This window comes from Pogona vitticeps, chromosome 6, assembly GCF_051106095.1.
Source record: "Pogona vitticeps strain Pit_001003342236 chromosome 6, PviZW2.1, whole genome shotgun sequence".
In the NCBI taxonomy this organism is placed as follows: domain Eukaryota; kingdom Metazoa; phylum Chordata; class Lepidosauria; order Squamata; family Agamidae; genus Pogona; species Pogona vitticeps.
This window is the reverse complement of record NC_135788.1, coordinates 24,363,231-24,382,705: the sequence shown is the minus strand read 5'-3', so window position 1 is coordinate 24,382,705 and position 19,475 is coordinate 24,363,231. Positions and strand designations below refer to the sequence as shown.

Sequence of the window (19,475 nt, the reverse complement as noted above, 5' to 3'; positions counted from 1 at the left end):
TGGCTGCCCCATGGAGGATTTTCACTTAAGGTTAGTTTTTAAGCCCATAGGAACACATTAATGGCACTTTAATGCGTTTCTATGGGCTTTTTAATATCGCTTAGCGATGAAATTGCTTAGCAGCGATTTTTGCTGCACGGATTAACATCGCTAAGCGAGGCACCACTGTACTTTAAATGAGGTTAAGTGGAGATAAAAAGAGTTCAACCTAACAGCTATTATTCCTCCATTGTCAGAATGACAAATGTTTATTTATAATAAGAGACTGCCTTCAGATATCACATTTCTGATCATCCACTCAGATAACAATCTGGACGATTAGAAAGGAACCTTAAACTCTGCTTCCACTCACTTCCCATCCTTCCCTCAGATACACATATTACAGAAAAACATTGTGACTTGCTGAAATCACATTTTCTTTTTCCACCAGAACTTGTGATTTGAAAGAACCCTCAACAGTATTTTCTTTTGCCTTGCAATCCTAGTGTGGAAGGCTTGCTCAATCCCTAATTAATTGTTTTGGATAAAATGGAAAGATCATTATCCACAAAGCTAAATCCATGGTCTGGAAAAATTGAAAGATGAAATCTACCGTAAATACAATTAGATTCAAAACTTCAAAGTGTTCTCTCAGAAGTGGGATAGTAAACGAGGGACAGACAAGACTGTACATTGCCTTAAAATAATTGATTTTACATCTTTAGGACTAATAAAATGTTAGCATTAACTTACATGTTGAAATTGAATCTGAAGTTTTTGACTCTGCTCTGTCAATTCCAAAAATTCTCTCATAGTTTCATCCTTTTCCTTCCTTGCTTGCTGCAGATTAGCAGTGAGCTGTGTGATAATATCATCTCTGTTTTTGATAGCAGCCTCAAATTCTTGTAGCTAAAATAGGCAAACTAAAAAGTTAATGGTCTACAAAAAGCTATACACAGCTGCAATTATTCTAGAGCAGTCGTTCCAAACCTTGGTGCCCAAATGTTCTTGGACTATAACTCTCAGAAATCCTGACCAGCACAACTGGTGATGAAGGCTTCTGGGAGTTTTAGTTCAAGAAAATCTGGGGACATAGAAAAATGGTAATATGGGATTCTACCCCATTATTTCCAGCAATTTAAAAAATCCACTTGGAAAACATTTCAAATATTGAAGTGTAACATGCTATTTAGTGGTTCCTTTACAAAAGATTTGTTTTTCGCAAATGACTGTTTAAATTCTGATATTTAATTAATGTTGAATACTTGACCAATCTACAATGGCTTGTTAAAAATTCCTTTTTTGTAGTGGCTTACGAACATCCTTCCACATCAAAACTTTTTCGCTAGAAGATCATGTTACGAAATTAAGCTGGGAATGCCTGCTCAATAAAAAACATACCAGAACAGCATTTCTTTGTGCATCAGCAGCAGAGTAGTCTTTGATCACATGCAACAGAATATGACCCCAATAGCTTTAAATACTCTGTTAGACAGGGCTAATATTAAAATTTAAAATAAATATATGAGGGAAACCAGATTGTATAATTCAGATGCAGAATTACACTGCCAAAATAGAATTTATTTATTTATTTATTTATTCCATTTATACCCCGCCCATCTGTTCGTCGCGAACACTAAAAGAATAGAAAAAGACAGAACTAAATAAGAAATCAAATATAACAGAGGTTAATGGTACAATGAAAAGATTTTGAACTATGCAGCACATATTTCATCAGTAGAAAGCTCAATCCTTCCTTCACTCCAACCAGTTTTCAACAAATTTTCTTTCTTGAGTTGGGAAAAAAGAACACTTCCTTTCTTAGGGCTTGTAAGCTATGCTGCACTTGAATACTAGGCAGAACAATGCCTGGAAAAATGTATTTGGACTCAACCTTTTCCATAGTCAATTGCAATGGTTGCAATTATCAATGGGGTTATAAATGGTAGTTGGAAAGTAAAGTAAAATAGATTTCAAAGAAAGACTTATCATAGTCCTTTTTCCCTCCTGTCAATTTAGATGGGTTTTTAGCTTCCAGTTCTAGTCAGTTTAACCAATTTAAAGCAGGGCTGAGCAACATGTAGTCCTGAGGCAACTTTTGAGATCCTTTAGTACCCCTGGATTCCCCAGACCCCAAAATCACTCCCAGAATTTAATAAACATTTTAAAATGCTCAAATGACCCCTAGTAAGGTGGCAAGCCTTTGCATGTTTTGACTGGCCCCCACATTCCTGAGGTCCCTTATAAGTCCTTTAAAAAAAATTAAAATAAAGGCCGGTAGAGGGATAGGGGCTCCCTTAGTTAAAAAACAAACAAATCCATTTTTCAGTCAACACAAACCCACAGTAGCAAGTATTATTGTTACAATATATGATCATTACATCATTTTTTAAAAGAAACATACAAATTTATCCCTTTAGCCCCATGCCATATTAAGTGTGGCTCTCAGACAGTCTGAAGTTCTGAAAAAGGACCCTTGATCCTGCTGAGATCACCCTTGTTGTTTTAAGGACTGGTATATCTAATTAAAATTAGAAAGCTGAACCTTGTAACAATTTTGTGTGAAAGCAGAAGATATAGCAGAAAGCAGATGTATTTGATATAAAACAGCTGTTTCCCAGCTCTTTGAAATCCAGTGTCAAATTCACTACTATTTTAAGCCTTTATACAGGTACAATTGTTTTCTAAGCTTACTACTCATTACAGATGGGCACAAATCTTGGTTTGGAGGTTCGTGCTGGTTTGCGTTCCCTTCCCCTGTTTCCACAGTCAATACCCCGCTCACCAGCTGGAGCACACTTTTCTCCTACTCTTCAGCTGTTCAGCCAGTTCCTGGCAGAAGGATGGGCTTTCCTGTCCTACCTCCTTGGCTGAGTGGGCGATCAGCCAAGGAGGTGGGGCAGGGAAGCCCATTTTATCCAAACAACACTGCAAACAATCTAAAAGCTAAACGTTTTTCTTCATGAATATTACATGAAAAGAAATACAAAATCCTAAATAAGAAATTAATTTCTAAACATTTAAAAGACTAGAAATGAAAAAGGTGAACATTTGAAAGATTGTATGATGTAAGAAAGTTAGGTCTAGAAACTATTTACTGATTTCCTAGAATCTTTATGGCAAAAATCTCTAGTAAACATTACCTTCTGCAAATACCGGACCAACCCAAAGAACTTACAACTTGATTTTTCACATTGAAAAAACCGTTTTGAGGAGGAGAGATCGGGTATTTGTATACTAAAAGCTCAAAAACAGGCAAGTTTTTGAGTCCTACAGGATCCAAAAACTCTCCTGATTTGGAAAATTTTGTGCTCTAATAAAGATATAGCCAAGATTTGTGTTTGGATTTTGAACTACACAGGTTTTTTTTCTTTTTCTCAATAACAGTATAATCAAATTCCAGGAAAAACCAACAAAATGTACAAGTAGCATTCAAGACAAATAACTGAAAAAGTGCTACAATGCAATTTGGAAATCTCCTTTTATCCCACTGTCCAGTGTAGTATAGCATATAGAATGATGGACTAGGATTCAGGAGATCTAGGTTTAAATACTATACCTGCTTGGCCACAGAAATTACCTGGTTGCTGGCAACAATAAAACTATCCCTTAAATATCCCAGCTATCTTGAAAACTTTACTGAAGTCACCATAATCAGATGTTATTTCATGGCACATAACAACTAAATTTTCTAGTGCTGCAATCTAAACTGAAAGGTACGTTCAGTGTAGTGTGTTAGGAAAAGGAATCAGTGCCTCGTCCTAGCACAACTGCCCTTGCCTTGGCCCGATAGTTTTTCTACGAGCATAACCCCCATGTCCTGACTAACCTCAGATCTGCCAGCACAACTGTTGCCCTGGCTGACATGAGCTGGCAGAAGAGAAAAAAATGAGAGAGAGCGGGGAAAAATTAACTATGTTAAATTGAAACCCCACTAAGCCCAAATTTGCAGCCACTATGCTGGCACACACACAGGCCATGAACATGGTAGTCCTAAGGAATATCCAACATCCCCAGACAGGGAAAAGCTTGGATTCAGAATAGTCTCAGCTGGTCTAGTGTCAATTTAGCCAGCCTTCAGACATCTTGGCTAGATAAGATTGTGTCCCAAGTCTGTGAATTTTTAAAAATGTTCTAAAATGCATTATTGCAAAACCAAACAAAAATATGCAAGATTTTTTATAAAGTTATTAAGGCAAATCTCAGTCAGACAGACAAGCTACGAGATGAAGCACAAATATTTTAACTAAATATATTAAACAGAGCCATTTGGCTCTCAATGTAGCAATGGTGTGGCACACCACATAGAACTTCTTTGCTTTATTTTAAGAAAATGCATACAATCTAGTATTATCTGTATGTCTCAATTCAGTGTTCCTGCATGCTCTACTTGCTAACTTCCCAACAAGCTACCTTCCTGCAAACTCAATGCAGCATGTTTACTGAACTAAAAATGTAAGCAATGAGCCTATCTAACAGGCTAAATGAATGACAAAGCAGATTACTCTAGCTACTCTATCATGCCAACGTCTATAATATGCTCAGGAAAATCTAAGTGAACTAAAAGGAATATTTATTTGATGGCTGGATAATGTGCAAAAAATGAGCACTGGACAGTCATAGCCTTTAATATGCAGACATAATTCTTACATCTTCCCAGCTTAAGAAATGGACTAGCAATTTCATTCAGTTTGTAGTCGAACTAGAATACAGTACTGTATTTAGTTGACTCTTGCTGATAAAGAAAATGAAGACCATCTTGTCATTGTTCATTTGTTTAAGCAGAAAATAAGAGCATTCTACAAAATAAACAATTGGTTTCTTCAATGGAAGATGAATGTTACTTGTGTAATCACTCACAAAACCAAAAGCAAGAATCATAAACATCAAACTGAAAAAAAAATATGAAAAGTACTGGACAAAGACGACTCTTGTACAATGGACGGATAACAAAAATAAACATCAAACAAAACTTCTTTCATCCTTTTATCATCTTAAAGCATGTCAGTCGATATCGAACAACTGTGTGTGTGACTACAAAGCATGCAGAAAGCAACACAAGGTAATTATACCTGTTGCAATCCTTCTGTACCATATGCTGCCCTCATTTCTTCTAGCTCTCTGTTTAGCTCTTCGATCTCTTGTTGTTTTGCAACCAATTCATTCTCCATCATCTCCAGTCGTGTCAAAGAATGCTGAATCCCATGCTCAGAATAATTCTCTCCAAATCCAAATTCTTCTTCCTAAACCAATCCAAGTTCCTTAGCAGCCCAGCAGTGTATAAGCTTTGTTCAAGGTGAGGATACTTAAAACATTCCAGTCTGCTTAGATGAGGTAGCACTTTAGTACATTGCTATGGAAACCTGCTTTGTCAATATAATTTGCTCTGTAATAGCATTGCATTGCTTGAAATTAAATCCTAAACTTATTAGTTATTATTGTCCTCTAAATATTAAAGAAAAAGCAATAGAAGAAACAGTGTAAGCTAGTAACGTTTCATGGCATGCAAGCAAAAGAATGATTGTTAGCAATCTTGACACATTTCCCAAAGCACATATTTCAGTAGTTTTAGTTTTCAGTGCCATGATTTAATTTTACATACTGTACCCTAGTAATGTCTGCAGGCACATCTGTTCTTGCCAAAAAGCTGCAACCATTTACCTGTACAAAAAAAATTCTAGATGCATTAAAATTTAAAGTGAAATTTACAGTGCAAATCCAGTGCAACTTAGAAATGAGACCTACTGTTTTCAGTGGGGCTTATTCCCAAGTAAGTATGGACAGGCCTTGGGTTTTGTTTTTTGTTTTTTTTTACATTTATGCTTAGATAACGTCTGCCAGTTCAAGAAATGAACTTTGGGCCGTAAGACATAAAAAAAAACTCTGCAATCTTCCATAGCATGTTTTTGAGACAACAGTCTGAAGCAAAGGAGAAGATTTGGGGTAAGGATGGAGACATCAGAACTCCATAAGTTCCAGTGCATTCCTAAATATAGCTGAAGGCTTCTTAGCATACAACTCAACTTTCTACAATACTGTATCTTATGGGTGAATAATAGTTGTCTCACTTGACAGACTTTGACCTCAATCCCATAAACAATTTTAGCATTCCTGTGATAGCCAACAGTTGCCTAGCTTGTTCCTTTGGTTTGGATCTGCTAATTACCAGCTTGATGTCCCATTCTTGTGGTAACAAATGTTGTTACCTTGTCTACATTCTATATCCTTATCTGGATACGAATCTCATCGTAATGGAATGAACATAAGCAATACGTCTTTACACCCTGTGTCTGACGAAGTGGATTTTGACCCATGACAGCTTGTGATAAAATAAATCTGTTCCCCTTCAGTGTTAGAATATTCTGCCCTTTTTCCTTTTTTCCTTCTCCCCTTTACTTTTCTGAAGCTTAAGATTATATCATTGCTAATGATGCCCATAAAAACTGCTAGGAAAATGATATATATTAAAATGTTTTAGATAGTATGCTCCTTGAAGCAGAATTTTCCTGCTTCATTTTAACCTTCTATATAGATCCACACATACTGCTGATCATACAGTGGTGCCTCGCTTAGCGATTGCCTCATTTAACGATGTATTTGCTTAGCGATGAGGTTTTTGGAGTGATCTTGCACTCCGTTTAGCGATGTTTCCAATGGGGAAATTTCGCATAGCGATGTTCGGGACCTTGCTTCGCTTAGCGATGACAGTTTAGGCCCCCCTGTTTTGCTTAGCGATGTTGTTGACAGCTCTGTTTTCGCTATTTTTAAAAGGTGTTAAATTGTTTAAAAAGGGTTTAGAGTGCTTGAAATCATTAGTGCACTTAATAAACCCTTTGTTAACCAAATTTGGCTTCTGACTCTTTTTGAATTTTTGGTGATTTTTTTCTTCCCCATTGAAATCATTGAAAAGGTTTCAAAGCATTCCAATGGGGGAACTGCGTTTCGCTTACCGATGTTTCCTATGGCGATTTTCGCTTAAGGATGGTAATCTGTTCCCATTGGAACGGATTATCCGGTTTTCAATGCATCTCTATGGGAAAACGCGTTTCGCTTAGCGATGTTTTCCCATAGCGATGAATTTTTTGGAACTAATTAAAATCATTAAGCGAGGCACCACTGTATATGAATTTTAAAAATGCATCAAAATGTTTCAAGAAACCTTGACATCTGCACTGAGGAATATAATTTTATTAAAATGTGGGAGGTCCATCAAGTCCCAGGTAGAGATGTAAAATTTCCAAAAATTTCCATTTCCCCCCATTTTTTCTTCTGGAAAAAAATTTAAATGTTTGGCAATTTTACATCTCTGGTCCCTGCAGGAGATGTGTAAGGATTTTTATGTGCAGTGCTCAACAATATAAACTATAAAACAATGCTGTCAAAAAGAAAAAGAGAAACAGAGGGAAATGACAATAGAAATAATGATAGCTGTCACAAAATGCCATATGGCTTGATATACAGCAGTGTTACTATAAATAAAAAATTATAAATGATCTGTCAGATCATTTAGAGATGATGTCCAGAGCACCCTATTTCATATATCCAACTGTTTGAGGCATAATATTTCTACTTTGCCATGTAAAGCAAAAGGAAAACATAGTGAGCTATTCAGCAAGCTACTCAGTAATTGTCACTTATTTAAAAATAAATGGGTTTTAATATGAAGGAGTATTCCATTTTTTTAGATATGCATGCAGATACCAGTTTTTAAAAAGGAAGTGCAGAGTAGACTATACATTTGGCATCAGGTTTCTGGATCAAGCTAAAGGACTGTACACTTCCTGTCACTCTCCTTCCTTCCTTACACACTCACTCTCTTCTGCAATAGGACAGTTCAATGGTACAGTCAAGATCCAGATGAAGTTCAGTGATTGTTGTGTTTGTATGCAGAAGCCTCTAAGTTTTTGCCCTGTAGCGGCAGCCTCTCTCATGCCCCCAACAAGTTCACTCCTGATATCAATGGATCTTCAAGATCTTTAGAAGAAAGTACAAAGGACTGCTGTTTGGTGGCATTTGTGCTGCAAGGAGAAGCACTTCTGCTTGCACATGGATGAGGCTGGAGCTTGCCCTAACGTGGTTCAAGACCACCCCAATTTAAATTTTTAAAAAACAGGGATTTTTATGATTTAAATTAATTTTTTTTAAAAAATTAAATCATTATTTAAATCAATTGTATTTTTTAAAAAAAATCATTGATTTTTATCCACCTTGGTCCAACAGATGTGTTAACTCTAGTTATGAATGTTCTAAATGTAAAATGGGTGCCTAAGATCCTACATCTCTTTCAGTTTTTGAACTATTCTTAAACCATAACAAATATAGTGACCTACAACTTTGATTTTTAGCATATTTTCACAGATACGAAATGGTTATTAGAATGTTAATCATTCAAATCCCAAAAGATTGGATATGTGCGACAAATTTAAGAAATAATTAGCTCCATGGCACTTTGGTATTATCACAATCTAATCTTACTTGCAAGTTGTCACTTCCCAAATACAATATCATCTTCTAAAAACTATACAAAACTACTGCATTTTCACTGTGATTACTGAGTCACAAGCATGAGCCCTAAGCATTTGTTCAGATTGTATCAGAACCCATTAAGCTTACTGTCACCAAAAAGTCGCTGAATATTCTACTGCTGTTGATGTCTGCAAAATGTAACACTTTTTCTTTAAACATGATTCTTCATCAAACTGAATGTGTCATCAGCTGTTTAGTAACAAATGCATTTCTAGATTATCTTATTTAATGAAGTGCCATATGCTAGAGAGTAAGGAGGGCTTCGTTAGACTCAGCCCACATTTAAATGAACCAGCAGAAACTGCCATTTTCAGCAGCAACTGCAGCAGCCTCTATAGTGCCACAGCATCCTAACCAACCATAGAATCCTGCAACAATGTAAGCCAGAATGTCTTCTCCCCTTCCAATCTTTTGCCCTTTCCTTTCAAATTTAAGTTTTATCCCTGACTCCTAGCTTTCTAACATTCAGAAAAATTAGTTTTGACAGTTGCAAAATCCATGATTTTATTGTTTTTGTTTTTATAAAGAACTGCTGGATAGCTTAGTGGTTTAGATAACTGGCTGTGGAGCCAGAGGCTGGAATCTGATTCCCCACTGTGCCTCTTTGACAGGGGCTGGACTCAATGATCCATAGGGACCCTTCCAACTCTGCATTTCTAAGCGTTATTTATTATTACATATGTGTAAATAGGAGAGCAAGTACACTGTACAGACAGAGTGTTGGACTAGGATGAAGAAAGCATGGGTTCAACTTTGTACAACTTCATGGAAACTCACTGACAGTAAGCCGTTCTTTGCACCTCCCACAGATATAAAAAACTATTAGTTACCATCAGTCAGAAGTGACTTGACAACACGTAACAACAAACTGCTCGAAGAGTATTTGTCAATCAGACGTATATAAACATTATAAACAAATTAAATAACTTAAAATTTCACAATTTGGCTAACATAATTAGATCAATTAACTTTCTGTTGATTTACTTGCTAGAGTTTTGAGGGTTTTTCCCTTAAATCTTTAACTGAACTTTTAAAGGTAGCTGATACTAGAAACATGCAGAATTAGCTTGTGCTTCTGTACTCTTCTTTTTCCTCAACAAAAAATGGAACCTCTTTCTCTGAACAACTCACTGGTTTGGGGTTAATATACTGGCAATGGAAAAATAATTACTTTTCATCTTTTACTAGTCAGTCATCATAACCTTTATTGGCATAAAACATACAGCAAGCAGGGGTCCTCAGATAGATGGAGGGTATATACCCTGCATGAAGCAGATCAAACATCTTTTACTATTACAGAATGTTATTTTGCTTCTTTATAATGGCACATATTCTAACCCAATTCTACAGAGTGAAGGACATTTAATGTGATTTCAATGCCTATATTAAATATTCCTGTACAATAAATATACATTGATATGCTCATAATGCTTGCACAGCTTTTCTTAAATCACTGCTGTTAGTTTTAAGCTGCTTCCCCTCTGGGTGCTGTTAAACGATACACATAAATAAATAAAAAGACAAATATATACAAACACCACTAAAGCTTTATTTTCCAATACTCTCCGCAGAACAGTATTGAAGGAATGTCTGGGGAGAAGAACAAAATGCAGACACTAGGCATTTTTATCACTCAGTCCCTGTAAATCTTATATGTATAAAATACAGCCTAATTTGATCCTAAGAATAAAAGACTGCATCTCTCTCTCTCTCTCTCTCTCTCTCTCTCTCTCTCTCTCTCTCTCTCTGAGCCTGCCTAGGTTTTAAGATTAGGAGAGGCATTTCTCTCAGTGCCACCACCCTCACAGGTGCGCTTGGTGGGGACGTGGGAAAGGCCTTCTCTGCTGCTGCTCCTAGACTTTAGAATGCCTCCCCACAGGTAGATTGGCCCCATATTTGTTGTCCTTCTGTAAACAGACAAAGACCTTTCTCTTCAGGCAGGCGTTCACTTAATAACTGGCTGTCTGAGAGGGTTTTTTAAAAGGATTGTTGTGCTCTGTTGTTTTAAATGTGTTTTGGTATTGATTTTGTTTACCGTTTTAATATAATACTTGTTTAATTCTTTTTTAAATATTTTTTAATATTTCTATATCGACTGCTTTTAGCTTTTAAATATTGTCTTTTTAATGATGAAAGTCACCTTGGGTTCTTTTTAAGGAGAAAGACAGGATAAAAATAAGTAAGTAAGTAAGTAAGCAAGCAAGTAAGTAAGTAAGTAAGTAATAAATAAATACATTGAATTTTCTAATTATACTAAGAATTTCATTACAAGATATTTTTTTAAAATCAATATACTATCACCAATTAGGCCTTCTCAAAGCAATGGTACACTGGCAGAGAGCGAGGGTACAGAAGCTAACCCACTGCCCTGATGAAACATAACAAAATATTTTTGACAAGGGGATTAGTATAGGAATTTCTGAATACAGTGGTGGCCCTCTTAACAATTGTCCTGCATTACGACAAATCCACTTTACGACAATGTTTTTCCAATCGCAATTGTGATCGCAAAATGATGGTCTAAATGGGGGAATTTTGCCTAATGATGATCGGTTCCCTGCTTCGGGAATTTTTGCTTTACGACGATCAAAACAGCTGATTGTTGGGTTTTCAAAATGGCCACCGGGTGCTTAAAATGACTCCCCGCTGTGCTTAGGGACGGATTCCTAACTATACAGGAACCGAAAATGGCCGCCAAATGGAGGATCTTCGCTGGACAGTGAGTTTTTAGCCCACTGGAACGCATTGAACGGTTTTCAGTGCGTTTCAATGGGCTTTTTAATTTCGCTTTAAGATGTCTTCGCTTAACAGCGATTTTCCTGGAACAGATTATCGTCGTTAAGCGAGGCACCACTGTATGTTCCAGAGGTGAACATAGACTACAAAGGTCAAATCTGAGAAACAGATGTTTCTCTATATAAATATCATGATGTCAAACAACCATCTTTAATCTAAATTTTCATTAATCCTATTACAACCTGAATATTATTTAAAAGGTATGTTTTTATGCACAGGGACATACTTTAAAATATTCATGTAACTATCAACATTGGTGCTGATGTAATGCTACATCAGGTTTTAGGAAAATAAGAAGGGAGGAAGAGAGTATATAAACCTGAAACTTAGCTCCAGCTCTCTCAAATATGGTTATGAGACTGTCAAATTTACATGTGTACCAGGCATGTACTGTATATATGTAGTTAGTTCAGACTTCTCCATAGCCAAATGAGCACACATACGCAAACAATACACATATTATAGTCTTGCTCCTGCTGAACATTCACTCACAGACATTTTCTCAATGAACATTTTCCTGTTTTTAATTAATTTTTGCTTACTCACCTTGGCATTTAATCTGCTACAGAAATAAAAAAGGTAACACTTAAAAAAATAACCAGAACTCTAAAAATTACTAATGAAATAACACAGTTGATTAATAGCCAGGAAGCTCTTGTACAACTTTATAATATCATTTTCATACTTAAAATTCTGACATGATTCTAATTATTTAAAATTTCATCTACTACTGTACTACCATTAAATCTTTCCAAACAAAATGTCATTGTTCTGCTTTCCAAGCTTTGTGTTATCCATCAAATTAAACATGAGCCAGTTTCTCTCATAATCTTGGATCGGTAAGGTTATAGCCCTGCTGCAAATATTAACATCACCTGCAGCATTTTAAAAACCGTAAAGTCTAAATACTGCCTTTAAATTGGAAAAAGTTCGTTTAAGAAGCCACTATATAATCATCCCTCTTTTTAAAATTAATCACTTATTTAAGTATTTTCAGGTTGCCTTGTAAGGCGCATTGTTGCTCATTGAAGATAACAATAAAAATTTAAAATATTTAATACACCACAGAAAATAAAACTAGTACATAAGATACAGTTAATTTCCTTGTGTAGCATACAAAGTATAATTTTTGTTCTTACCTCTGAGCTGTAATCATCTGCTGTGGTGGAAATTTCACTTTCTAGCTACAAGAAGACAAAAATAAATAAATTTATTTTTAAAATCTACATTTTTATATATATACATGACTTCAGAAAGTATTTCACATTGTGTGTGTGTGTGTGTGTGTGTGTGTGTGTGTGAGAGAGAGAGAGAGAGAGAGTGAGAGAGAGAGAGAGAGAGAGAGAGAGAGAGAGAGAGTGAAAGTAACAAATCATATTGTGTGGAAAAAAGCCACCAAAACTTCTATCTGTCCATTTCACTTTAAAGTGGCCACCATAAGAGGGATAATGCCAACAAAAAGTATTCAGCAACAAGCTAAATCTATTATTATTAAATGTGTACTGTATAAAAATTATAATCCTTTATGACAGGTGCACCATGTTTTGTTTATTTGTTTACTTGTTCAATTGACCTGGAGCCTGAACTTGGGGGGAACAACTATTTGCTGATGACACAACATTATTTATCATAGTTTAACCTGGAAGGGATAGTGAAACTCCTTCCCCACACCTCTTCAAGGAATGGGTGTTAAAACAGCAAATGCAGTTCAAGGTAAACAGGTGTAATATGATGCACACTGGTCAACCCTACTCCACCCCAAATAAAACCAATTTTAGGAGTCTGAGACGCCAACAATGGCTCAGAAACTAAAACATTTGTTGACTTTATTTTAGGAAAAAGCTAATTTAGAAATCTGTATTTGACTTCCCATCAAAACAAACATGTTCTTCTCAACTGGCAAAGGCAGAGTACCAGGTATGATAAGATCTATCTCTGGGCAATGTACAAGGATGTTGCTACTGCTGTTACCCAGGGCATTTTTATCCTATCACTAAATGTTGTGAGCCGCTTTGGGTCCCTTGTTGGGAGATATGTGGCATATAAATAAAACTAATAATAATAATAATAAATCACACCCCAAGTCATGGGTAAGAGACCTTGTTAGAGTGAATAAAGTACAGGTCACTGTACCAGCAGGTCTGAAATTAGTGGGGGGTCAAATGAAATAAAGAATGGTTGATTTCTCTCTCTGAAACAGATCCTAAGAAGTGAGTGTGTAATACACATCTCAGAATGTAACACACTGAAATCAGAAGGTTTTTTTTAAATGTCAGACTGAGCAAAGCCCTAAGGTGAGGACTTGAAGGCTAGAAAGCCTATGAATTGTAAGGTCACAATCAAATAAAATAGAATAGAAGTACATCTGGGAACCTTTTGCAGCAATGTTAAAATAATAAGAAAAAAATAAAGTGCTTTCAATATGGAATTTGCTGGTGCGTATCTTCAGAAACATTTTTAGTGCCTCTAGTGTGGTTCCCATTTTAAGCCTCCAGCTGTAAATATCTAATGTAGAATCCACATAGAATTACATCTACAGCATTGTCACATGAATAGATATGTGGTATAGATGTATGTCTGCTTTCAAGGAAACTACTTTCGTTCCACTAGAGTTCCAGTGCATGCTAGGAAGTGCGACAATCTCTTAAGTTGCAAAGTCCCATCATGTATAGGAGCAGAACACAACAGTGAAATCAGATCCTTTGAAAAAAGAGTTAAGCAACAAATGGATATTGAAAAAGGAAAATAGTCCTTTGTAATTCTGCCTGCAAACTTGCATATAACTATAAATTTGTAAAGGTAAAGGTTCCCCTTGACATTTAGTCCAGTCGTGTCCGACTCTAGGGCGCAGTGCTCATCCCCATCTCCAAGCCGTAGAGCCAGCATTTGTCTGTAGACAGTTTCCGTGGTCAAGTGGCCAGCACGACTAGACACGAAACGCCATTACCTTCCCACCATGATGGTACCTATTTATCTACTCGCATTTACATGCTTTCGAACTTCTAAGTTGGCAGGAGCTGGAACAAGCAACGGGAGCTCACTCCATTGTGTGAATTTGATCTTACGATGGCTAGTCTTCTGACCCTGCATAGCACAGAGGCTTCTACAGTTTAACCCACAGTGCCACCACGTCCCACTGCGCCACCACATCCCACTAACTATAAATTACACAATGTCAAAGAGTGGTGAAGGCCACACAGTTCAAAAATATCTTCTGTGCACAATCCTCTCTGCTGGTTTGACTGAAACAACAGTGAGGCAACAGTTCACCCACAGGCAACCTTTTCCAAACATAAGAGGTTATTAAAACTGAAGTGTCAAAATACCAAGGAACTTTCTGTCTAATGGCATAACCTACAGCAAATAAGATGTTAAAATGTATTTTAAAAGCTGTTTGCAAGCAGCCATTTGATGCACTTATGTCTGAGTACTCCCTATATCAAAGTATGCTATTTCAACACACTACTGATTAACAAATACTTTCTGAGGAAAAATGAATATATTACATTAATTTCCAATTCTTTTTTATCCATTAAATATAATTTTTTTCCTATTCTTTTAGTTCCATTGGCTACCCAAGCACTTCTACACTTCTTTGTAGAAGTCATTTTTACATGGAGTTGTCTGCTCTGTCTTCCATCCAGTGGCTGAAATCCAATAGTAACTCACAACCAGAGTAGGTTAAATCAATGGAACTTATGGAGCAGTTGAATTCCCAAATCCCCAGTGATTCTATGGGCCTACTCTCATTATGACTTACTACTGGGTTTCAGCCAGTATTTCTTTCATTGTCATTTATCACAGTTCATTAGATGGCAGTAACATTTCTTTATCCATGACAAAAATACCTTTTGTCACACCAGTTACATTTCTGCCTCTTAGTGCAGGATGCCTAGGAGGAAAAAAGATACTTTCCAAATTGAGAATATATGAGATCTTTGATCCTTGCTTCCAAACACATTGCCCTTGAAGGAAGGGAACAATCCTGATATCAACAGTGAATGTGGGTTAATCCATATCGGTCAGGATCCAAAGAACGGTGCAGCTAGTTTTAAACACCCAAGGGCTTATATTTTTTAAACTGTGGACCCATCATGGCAAGCCACATTTGAAACTGAATGGACTTTTAAAAGAACAAGACAACCACAAAACATATAAACAAACCCATTCCTTTTCTCAAAAACAAGATTTAGTTTTCTGTTCATCTTCAAACTCAAATCTTATATCATAATAGCTACTGCTCAACTGATTTTCCTAAACTATGAAACACTGGATTTATTTACTCTCAAAATGACTGCACACACAAGTATTCTGTGAGATCATACTGACAGATGAGAACACTGATATGAAGCTCTCTCCTGAATAGGTACTAGCTTTCCCTATATATAGTGTCTCAAAGGATGTTAAGCGTATGATTACAGTGTTTGGCAATGAAGACAAGATCTGAGAGTGAGAACCAGAGTTAAACTGAAAGGGTACAAATTAATCTTTATAGCTCATATAATAGCAGCACTTCTTGAAAACTGAGCAATAGAATTCTTAGCATTCCACAGCAATTGTCATTTAGTAAAATTCTTTCTTTCATGCATCCTGTGAATATATATCAAAATGTGCCATTTCCTATGTTAATCTCTTCTATATACTTCTCCACTTCCAAGACTATTATTTCCAGATGTAACTTATTATTTTAAATAATTTCTAAACAAAATAAGCAAAGGATGAAAGATTGAGTGTGTTGTCTGACTATAAGCTTAAACTATCTTCACATACTGCCTAGATTCCTTGACAGCTAGACATTACAAGTTCATCTTTAAACCTATATTAATGAGAATCATTATACAGTATACCAAGAACTTTAACCCTACAGACCAGTAGTGGAAAACCTAAATATACTTGTAAGACAGTGCAGCTTTATCTTTCAAAGCAGTTTATATTTAGTTGTATTTCTGGTAGCAAACTACTCGATGAGAGTGCTTTATCACACACAGAAAGAAACAGAGTTTGGTATTTGTTCATAATGACAGGGAGATTCTGGGTATTTCCCATAATCTTTTCCAGGAGCATAAGAAACAAGCACAATAAGCTTGAATACTTAATGTAGGAAGGCAAATGTTATTTAATAGGCATTACTCTAACCTAATGGGATGAGACTAATGACTGCAATATAATGCTTGAAGGATATAATTTATTCAAAAAGAATAACTACTGTAAATGGGAAGAGAGAGGGATAACATTGTATATAGATAATGTGTGCAACTGCCTAGAGTGGTCTTAACTGACCAGATAGGCGGGATATAAATTAAATAAACAAACAAACAAACAAACAAACAGTGAAGAGATACATAAGCTAAAACATGGAATTCTAGTGCAGAACATTCTGATGAAAATCAAAGGAAATAAAAACATCAGTGACATCACTGTGAGAATCTACTAAAGACCTCAGTTAAATAAATAAATAAATAAATAACCAGACACAGTAATAATGAGATTTCAACTGCCCTGATGTCTACCAGAAGTTCAACTCTGCCAATAATGTAAGGTCTAATAATTTCTTCTGTTCCCTTGCTGACAATGTCATTTTTCCAAAGGAGGAAGAAATAACAAGGGGATTAACTGTCCTTGATCTGGTCCTAACTAACAAGGAAGAACTGGGAGGGGGGGATATGGAAACTTTAGGTGTAAATGATCACAGACTTCAATACATTGAGAAAAGGAAAAGCTGAAAATAGTATAACAAGTACATTGATTTCACTAAGCAAGAAGAAATACTGGGAGTTCATGATGGATGGGACTTTCTTTAGAATGGGATATTGAAGACAAAAATCACAAACAGTTCCGATGAGAAAAAAAGGGGGAGACATCTAAAGAAGGCAGGATGGCTGCAGAAGAAGCTCTCAGATTTCATGGGGCTGAATAGAAAATGGAAGAAAGTGCAAATAAATTATTATTATTTGTAGAGAGAAGGTTAAAAAGCTAAAGCTCAACATTAGGTCAAACTTTCAAAAGAGGTTAAAAAAACAAAAAGGGGGTGGTGGTGTTTTAAGCTGTCCTATTCTAGTGGCCAAGTTGGCAACAATGGGCTGCAGGAATAGGCGAATGTGAAGGTGGTTGATGGGCTACAAACAAAGAGTGCTCACCATGGTTCCTATCATAAAGAAACGTGATAAGTTAGGATAGGTGTCACATACTTCTCTCCTATGTCCAGTCTTGTTCAATGTCTTTATGCAGGCATGGAAGGGGTGCTCATTAAATTTACAGATGATACCAAATGGGGGAGGAGCAGCTAATATTTCAGTAGACAAAGTCAGGATTCAAGACAAATTTAATGGACTGGAAAACTGGGCCAAAACTAAATAAAATAAATAAATCAGATGCTCAGATACAATATAGGTGGCAGCTGACTTGGTAATAGGACATATCTAGAGGTCTTGATACACCATGAACTGAAACCCAAGTCAACAGTATGACATAGTAGCAAAAAAACTGAATAAAATCCATATCAAGGGAAATAACAGTACTACTCATTTTTGCTTTGGTCAATCCTCACCTGGAATACTGTCTCCAGTTCTGGGCACCACAGTTTAAAAAGCATATTAACAAGCTAGAATGCCTTCAGAGAAAGGCAAACTGGATCACATAAGGTTTGCAAACCAAGCCCTGTCAGGACTGTATGAGTGAGTGTGTTTTGACTAGAGAAAAGAAGATTGTGAGGTGATATGATAGCCATCTTCAAATATTTGAAGGTTTGTAATAAGGAAGTATGCTTTTTTTCCTCTATAGGTCCAAAAGGCAGAACCCAAAGTACTGGATTCATATTAAAAGAAAAGAGAAAATGGCAGACTCTTTTTCATTTGCAAATTTTAAACAAATGTTAGATCAGGGAATCTTTAGCTGTGGATTTCCTTTAGCATGGGGTTGATTTCAATGATTCATGGGGTCCCTAATAGCTCTATAGTTCTATGATCTGGAGAGACATGTATCTGCAGATCATTTGCTTCCTTTTGTTTTTATAGTAACCTTCAGTACTCAGAGAAGCCTGGCAACAGTTAAATTATATTTCAGGATCACTGCTTGCCTATTAATTACTTACAGAGACTGACAACTACTGGCAGCATTGCAAAGGAACATTGACACAGAATATTTCATGGGGAAATCCTAGTTTTAGAACATCAAATTTTGAACAAGATGGTAATCAACAAGCCATTTTGCACAAACTATGTAGGACAAAGAGCACTTTTACTCACTTTATTCCCCACCCAATAAAATGCAGGTTATATTTACCAGCATGTCATGAGACATTCAGTTTCCTTCTGGTTAAGATTATAAATGGGTTATTTTACCTTGACCAGATTTCTAAAACTGTGTAAAACAAATTACCTTCATGAGCTTTTCCAAAATGAAAAAATAACCTTATAAAAGTAGAGTGCCTTTAAATTCACCTTAGAGTATTACTATAGAACAGAAAAAGGTAGTCTCGTAATGAAGGAGCCCATTATAATAAAAACACTTCCCCAAAGCTAGAAACACTTACTTCTGCAGCATATGTTTGATCATGCTTGATCATTTCATCATTGTGCAAAGTCCTCGCTGTAACAAAGTCAGTAGTAGCAGCTGCTCCTCTTTGACAGCTATGTGAGTATGCATCTTCTTGGGACTGGTCAAGGTCCAGACCTTCTTGTACTAATTCTTCATCTTTGCTGTTTGATGCCTTCTTCTTCTTTTTCTGCTTCTTGGATGCATGCTGCCCATCAGAGTGTGCTTTCCTTTGTCTAAACTGTGCGAGCTGTACACAGAAAGAAAATCCTTTTAGGGTGAAAGTTTTCCTCAGAATTGCAAATGACACTAATTATCTGGGTTTATAGTATACATAGACCTCTAGAGTAATTGCAGGTGAAAACCAAACTACCAGCACTTCTCATATTACATATTCCTGGGTATGAAATTTGAAAATAATGTCATATGTGCAACATGATCAAAATATCAACAGATACTATGATAACACTAATATCTATGTTGCAGGTTTCACAGAACCTAGTAAAACAGTTACTGAAAAATCTAAAATTCAAGAAACTCACATTTAAAAGCATGTATTTTTATTTATAATTTATGACTAGATCTTCACCTGCTTTTCACTCTGTACTTTCTCCCTCACAGATTTTATTAGGCAATTTAGT

At 36.1% G+C, this 19,475-nt stretch overlaps 1 protein-coding gene across 10 annotated transcripts in view; it reads right to left on the bottom strand.

Annotated features, from left to right (window-relative positions):
* The window catches only part of AKAP9 (A-kinase anchoring protein 9), a 119,759-nt gene that overhangs the window by 82,889 nt on the left and 17,395 nt on the right, over positions 1-19,475 (bottom strand). For 6 of the 10 annotated variants that reach the window (XM_073003162.2, XM_073003167.2, XM_073003165.2 and 3 more), the window contains exons 2-6: positions 18,833-19,084; positions 12,441-12,485; positions 5,587-5,640; positions 5,052-5,222; positions 733-888 (exon numbers count right to left, since the gene is read on the bottom strand). In XM_073003162.2, the coding sequence (XP_072859263.2) occupies positions 733-888; positions 5,052-5,222; positions 5,587-5,640; positions 12,441-12,485; positions 18,833-19,084 (678 nt within the window). Of the gene's footprint in view, positions 1-732; positions 889-5,051; positions 5,288-5,586; positions 5,641-12,440; positions 12,486-18,832; positions 19,085-19,475 lie in introns of those variants that run through there. The other 4 variants (XM_073003166.2, XM_078378689.1, XM_073003168.2 and 1 more) reach the window with 3 other exon arrangements.